The 7,075-nt window shown below is 44.4% G+C and overlaps 1 protein-coding gene across 8 annotated transcripts in view; it reads left to right on the top strand.

Annotated features, from left to right (window-relative positions):
* The first annotated feature begins 623 nt into the window (after positions 1–623).
* Positions 624–7,075, top strand: part of KDM6A (lysine demethylase 6A) — a 212,931-nt gene continuing 206,479 nt past the window's right edge. For 4 of the 8 annotated variants that reach the window (XM_047714919.1, XM_047714916.1, XM_047714915.1 and 1 more), the window contains exons 1-2: positions 626–1,176; positions 1,395–1,458. In XM_047714919.1, the coding sequence (XP_047570875.1) occupies positions 1,016–1,176; positions 1,395–1,458 (225 nt within the window). In that variant the 5' untranslated portion in view covers positions 626–1,015. Of the gene's footprint in view, positions 1,177–1,394; positions 1,459–7,075 lie in introns of all 8 variants that reach the window. The other 4 variants (XM_047714914.1, XM_047714912.1, XM_047714918.1 and 1 more) reach the window with 3 other exon arrangements.

The raw sequence follows: 7,075 nt of genomic DNA, 5'->3' as shown, positions 1-7,075 counted from the left end.
CGCGCTCTTCTCGGAGGCCATTATTTCCAGCGGTGCCAAAAGTGTGCGCCTTCTTCGGAGGGCGGAGGCCAGGGGCCGTGCGCCGCCACCCGGCGAGGCGACCCTTACCAAGCCCAGTGAAGCCCGGGAGCCCCCGGAGCGCGGGACCGCAGAGGCCGTGGTTTAGGCCTACCGCCGAGCTCTCCGGCAGGCAAAGGCCGTCCATGGCGTCCTCGCTCACTGCTCACGCCCGTCGCGGGCGGTGCCGGACCTCGCCCTTCCCCACCGCTCCCCTCCCCCCACGCCGCCCCCCCGCCCCCCCCCCCGCCCCATCCCGCCGCGGCTCCCGAGGTGACACGGCCCGGACCCTCCATTCTCTGCCCCAGTGTATTTAACTAGCACAACCTATCTGCCTGCTGCCTCTTGGTGACAACCCTTTCCCCCCGACAGACGGGCCCAGCAGCCAACCACCGGCCAGAATTGGCCTGCGTCCCGCTCCCCGTCGGTGGCGGCCTCGGTGGGCGGGGTTCGGCAGCTAGCAAGTTAAGTGGAGCCACGGCTGACGTGAGTCAACAAAGGTCACGTGAGGCGAGCGGGCAGCTCCGATTGGCGGCGCTGCCCGGGCGCGGAGGGGGGGGTCACGGCGGCGGCGTGGGGTTCGCTGTGTGACACAATTACAACAACTTTGTGCTGGTGCCGGGGAAGTTTGTGTCTCCTACGAATTCCCCCCTTGCCCCCCAGTCCCGCGCGCTCCGGCCGTTCCCGCCGTCCCCGCCTGTGGCTGTCCCCCGCCCGCCCCCGCGATGTGACCCTACAGCCGAGCCGCCGCCGCTGCCGACCCGGGGGCTCCGCAGCCCCTGCCGCCGCCGCCTTCACCGCCGCCGCGTTGGGATTTTTCGTCGCTGCCGTCCGCGGCGGAGGAGGAGGCGGCGATAAAGTTGGTGTGCCGGTCCCGAGCGGAGACTGTGGGCGTCGTTGCGGGCCCCGGCCCGGGGGGGGGGTGTCGGCGTTGGAGTTGTGAATTCGCTGCGTTTCCATGAAATCCTGCGGAGTGTCGCTCGCTACCGCCGCCGCTGCCGCCGCCGCTTTCGGTGATGAGGAAAAGAAAATGGCGGCGGGAAAAGCGAGCGGCGAGAGCGAGGAGGCGTCCCCCAGCCTGACAGCCGAGGAGAGGGAGGCGCTCGGCGGACTGGACAGGTACGGGCCGCCGTCACCCGCCCGGTCGGCTCCGGACGGGCTGGCGCCGCTCTCCAGGGAAGCCCGAGCGCGGCTTGCCTCTGGCGGCGGCGGGGCGGGCACCTCGGCTTGGCGCTCTCTGTGCGGTAGCCGCCGCCGCCGGGGCCTCGGGCTCGGGAAGGGGTGGATCGGTGGCGTTCCCCTAGCTCTAACGAGCCGCGTGTCTCTCTCCCCCACAGCCGCCTTTTCGGGTTCGTGAGGTTTCATGAAGATGGCGCCAGGACGAAGGCCCTACTGGGCAAGGTAAGGCAGCCCGCGGGCCGGAGCGCGGACACGGGCTCCCCGGCCGGCGCCTGGCTCGCCCCGGGCCCCGCGGCCCGACCGGCGTTCATTGTGGCCACGAACGATGGCCGAGGGGCTTCCGGAAAACTATTTCCTGCCTCTGCTCTCCCCCACCCTGGGATACCTCGCTTGTACCCTTGCGAAATCGCTCTCTCCTCTTGTAGCTGGAGGAACAGAGGCAGCAACGCTTTGGGGCCGAGCTCAACCGGGTCGACAAAATCGCCTCTTATTTTACGGCTTTTTGGAAGTAGACCGATGATCTCCGAGGTGCCTGTTCAGTGTCAAGGGATCGTAAATGTGTGCCGATTTCCCCAAATTTCTGACTTACTTGCCTCCCGTGGTTTTTATTCTTTTGCTTCGGGCAGGCTGTTAATAATGTCTACGGTTAACCAAACGTTTTGGGCTTTTCTGCGTCCCTGCTCCCAGAAGGGGGAAGTTGCACGTAGTTTAGGGCCGTGAAGAGTTTGCATTGGGCTGTTGACATGCATCTCAACTGCTGGGTGTTTTACCTGAAGTTAGGTGACTTGTTTACTTTTTGGGTCTTTCTGGCATAGAAATTCTGCAGTTATTTTTAAGTGTGCTTTCTTCTTGGAGGCTCGTTTCCTGTGTGTCTGACCGGGGAGGCAAGGGGGGATTCGGGGTGTAGTCTCTGTTTATTTGTGTGGAAAGTTGTTGGCACTGTCATTTAGTTAAGTAATGGCTGCTCCTATCGGCCCAAGATGGCGGGACAGGGTGGGAGGAGAAAGTGAAGGGGGGGGGGCTTGGGGGGGAGGGAGGAGAGGTAAACATGGAAATAAATAGTAGCGATGAATAGGCCTCTCCTTCGGAGTGTGTAGCTCGATGGTGTTTAATGAAAATTGTCCAAGATGATTTGCATATAGAATTCTTGTATCTTTGTCAAGCTTGGAAGCAGCATTCATAAGCCTGTTAAATGCTTATCAACCTGTAGCACATTTAGTTGCCCATCCGTAAGCTTTTGAACAAAGGCTGTGGAGTCTCGATCTGTCTGCATCAGTTTGTCTCTCCTGACCAAAATATGATTGAAATGATATTTGTACGCTTTCTTAATTGGGACCGTGAAACTTGGAGTGTGTGCGATAGGTGTTGCATCCGTTAGACATTTTCTTTTCCAAGCTGAAATCAGTAGCTTTGCGTTTGACACCTAGCCTTATTGTTAGAATTGAGAAGGAAGTTTGAAATGACTAAAGCCTAGGTTTTTATTCTTAAGTTGATTTTTTTTTTTAGTTGTTCTCAGTTTTTGTCTGTAGTTTGGTTTAGAAGAGTTCCTAATTCCTTTTATCTGTAATTAACTTGTTTTTGTTACAAAGTAACTAAGTGTAAGGGGTTTCAATCACAAATAATGACGAGAAAGCTAAACAGAAATAATCCTTTTCCGTAAGCCTAGTGCCTTTGACTGATAGAGAAAACTTGAATTAAACTTTGGCGATGTAGGTATTCATTGGTTTCATTAAAATTATCACTGGAAAAATGAGTAGTGACTAGCTCTGAAATGACTTAAGCTTCAATAATTAAAGCCTTGAAGATTTTTTTCTTGGTACTTAAGATACTAAAAATAATTGCCGTCAGTGTTGTCATTTAAAAAGATTAAATAAAATATTTAAATATAAGGAGCATCACTTTATTTTGGACTGATTATTACCAGTCTGACTTGGGGTTTGTAAAATGGTTTGCAAAGGTGACACATTTGGAAAAGTTTGGCCGAATCTATTGCTTTTGTTTTACGGTAAAGAGGAAATAAATGGAATCTGAGGTTTCATGTGGATAATGTGTAAAATGCAAGTTGATGAATTCGTGTCTCAGGATGCTTGTATTTAGTAGATTCACAGCGGATGGTGCTTAACATTGGATTTCAGGTTGTAATGTTGAACCCTGCAGTTATTATGTGCTATTGTGTTTAAATGTTAAAGAACTCAAGGTTTTCAAATATGTTTTGTGAAAGTATGCATTACTTTCTAGATGTTCGAATACAGTAACATGTTATAAATGAGAAACTTGTGAAGCTTAATTATTTTTGGGGAAGAATTAAGGCTTTATAAAATATTGGATAATCTGATGAATTACTGAGTATTTCGTTGAGGGGAAGAAAAAAAATAATCTTTATTACTTCAGACTTGGTGTTTGTGAGGTCCTACCTATTTAGGTCAAGACTCATTAGCCTTAACATTAAAACATTCTAGAGTATGTACTTGCAACCTCATGCAGTTCTTGTGAGCCTGAACATACCAGTGAAATGTGTAACGTAAAGCTTGACATTATATAGGTTCACACCTTGTGTTCGAATTGGATTCTGAGTAGAATGAATGAGCTGGGGTCCTGTTGCTGGAAGTACTGAATTATTTAGCTTCACCTATGTTTTGAACAGTCCTGGGGAACAATAGACACGTGTGTGTGTGTGTGTGTGTGTGTGTGTGTGTGTGTAATGTTGAGCTGTGTTGGTTTCAGAATTTTTACTCTCTGAAAGTCTTAAAAAAACAAGTTTTTTTTTTTTGTTGGGGTTGGTTCAGGCTACTTACCTGAGGGCAGGTAATGGAATTGAATGACTCTGGGGTTCTTACTGCCAGTCCTCCACCCCCCAACAAATTTGGTCTGCACCTTGTAGAACTGTTTTGTTTTTGACAGAAACTTAGCTAATTACTACTTGTTTTCAACGTTTTCATTCCTGTATGTTTTATTGGATCTTCTTTCAAGTTTTAAAATTCAGATTTTGTGGGTATAAGAAAAAATAACTCTCGACTTAGAAGCTTTGGAAAGTTTTAAACATAAGTGTCTCTTACTTGCCCCTAAACTTGTATGTTCCCTTTCCAGGTGTGACAATACTTTATCCAAACTGCTGATTTCTTTTAGTCTCTGTTTTGTAAGATTCATTTATATTAAATTCCTTAAAGGAATTTCTGTTTGTATGATTGCCATTTGATATATAATGCTTGGGGTTTTGGATTAGAAAAATAAATTAATATTATGGTGTATATTTTTGTAGTAATATCTTTAAAAATATCTTTAAAAGTTGTAAACACCAAGTGGTTGCTTAATCAGAGTTTTTGAATACAGCATGATCTCGACCATGCTCTTTGAATTAATGCTGATCATTAATCTTTTGGTAACATAATAATTCAAGATTCTCACATTTTAATTACAGTGGAGTTATTGAAAAGTATTAAATAAAACATTTGAACAAATTATGTAGACTTTTTAAGTACATTTTTGAAAATACTTCGGCTTAATCTTTTTTTCAGTTGGGTAAGGATTTGCATTGAAGCATCATAGCAATATATAGCATAAATGTAGGAAGAATAAATAGTAATACTATAAGTAAATATAGGAAGAATAAATATAGTAATACTATAAGTCATATTTATAGTAATATAATGCTAAAGGGCTGGGGAATCTTACCTGTGTCGGGGCGCTATTGCTAAAGTACATAGTTGTTCATTTTGAAGTATGTTTACATCCATTTTAAGTTTGTCCTGAGTACTTTCATTGGAACTTTTTTTTATAATTCTGTTAATCAGTAAAAGGATTATGTAGAATACCTAGAAGAAGTGATGGGTTGTTTACCATTTGGAAATGTGTGTTCTTTTTTCCCTAGGAAATAATTAGTATTAAAATAGTTGGCATTTAAAATTTTTTCGGTAATGGTAGTTTAAAATCCATTAAGGCATATATATTTTCCTAAATTTGGTTTGCTTACATGTAGATGGTAGGGGAAAATTACTAGGTCAGTTCTAGAGGTACCTTATTTATACTATAGTACTTAGAGATTGATGATTTAAAAAAATTTTTTTTTATTTATTTGACAGACAGATTACAAGTAGGCAGGGAGGCAGACAGAGAGAGAGGGGGAAGCAGGCTCCCCGCTGAGCAGAGAGCCGATGCCGGGGCTCGATCCCAGGACTCTGGGATTATGACCTGAGCCGAAGGCAGAGGCTTTAACCCACTGAGCCACCCAGGTGCCCCGAGGTTAATGATGTTTAAAATTATTCTGTATTATGTTCTTTTTGTTGTTGTTGTTTGTTTGTTTATAGGCACTTAAAGGGATATAAGAAGGTTTAGTGTTTGGATTACAAAAGTAACCACAGAATAATGTCATGCTTTGTGTTTGAAAATTAGGTTTTTAATTTCATGTGTTTATAAAAAGTATTTTCTTGTTTGGAAAGTTGTAAGTAATGATCGTCGTCGTTTACCTGGAGAAGGTCTCATGCCATTACTACATATTTCCTAAAATTTTGCTACATTGCTGGTAATAAAAGCTATAGAAAGATTACAGAAACGTTCGCATATCTGTGCACAAATTAGAACTGCAGGAAAATACAAACAGGTATTCAAGGTTTGGCCTTTTTCACTGGATGGCTCTTTCTGTGGAGTCAATTACAAGTTGAAATGACTAGGGAACATTTGACTGCCACCTCTAGATATTTTAGGTTAAGAAAAACTGCCTGAGATACAGGCTTTTGTGACTTAGGTGGTAAAGTGGAGTGATGGGCCACTTGTTTTAAAGTGAAGCTTCAGTGCTTGGCTAGCTACGGAGTAAAAAAATCTTACTCTGACTTGATTATGTAACATCTAGTTTTTATTTGTATAGTGCCAGTATTCTTTTGCAGATTTGAAAGGGTTTTTGTTAAGTTTATTTTTACTTCGAAACTCATTGTGATCCTTTGAGCTTTTTGAAACTGATGTTATGACTGATAACACTGTGCATTATTAATATTATTTTTGAAATGTGGTATCCAGAGAGCTAATTTATGTTACAAAAACATCACCAGACTGTCTAAGAATTGAAATGATGGTTAGGTTATTTAGGGTCCACATGTATTTATTTGTAGACTAGTTAATTAATGGAATTTATTTAATGAATGCAAAATTGATAGTTTTATGTACTCTAAGTGAAGCTTTACATGTAACTGTATCAGTTTTCCGTATTGTTAACAGTACATTAGAGCAACAAACATTGACTACGTCAAATGCAAGCCTTCTATGCAGGAAATATGAAGATAATATAGATATCCCTTGCCTGCACTGAAAACTTAAGCTCCTTAAGAGGAGTGAGATAAGTATAAGAATGATATAGCATAGGAATGTCAGTGCCAGAAGAATAGTGTAAAGTGTCCTGAAAGTTTATGATAAGGGTCAGTTTAACAAGTTAGAATGGCTGTTTATCTTTTGGCTAACCATAGAAACATTGATTAGCAAGCAGACACAAAGGTAGTCACTGCAACCTGCTCGGGAAGCTTGTGAAGTCCCAGGTCTTTGTCTTTTTAGGTAGTCTAACAAGAACCTTGCTGGAAAGGTGCATTGGAGGCACATGTAGCGATATCCCAGAATTACCTAGTCCCAGTGGAACACAGGGCTGAATGGGACTCATAGAGTTACACTTACACTGTATAGAGTATTAGGATCCTGGGTTTGTGGATTCTTAGACCCTGTTTGTACAAAGGTGGAGGTGCCTTTACAGTATTCCTAGCCAAGTCACATTAACTTGACCATCATTCATTTCACCAATGAAAACTTGGTGTCTAAAACCCCTTGTCCTACCTGACACATTCCAGGGCTGACTGAAGTA

The sequence above is a fragment of the Lutra lutra genome, chromosome X, assembly GCF_902655055.1.
Source record: "Lutra lutra chromosome X, mLutLut1.2, whole genome shotgun sequence".
In the NCBI taxonomy this organism is placed as follows: domain Eukaryota; kingdom Metazoa; phylum Chordata; class Mammalia; order Carnivora; family Mustelidae; genus Lutra; species Lutra lutra.
Note: the sequence above shows the minus strand (reverse complement) of the source record. Positions and strands in the feature narration are given on the sequence as shown.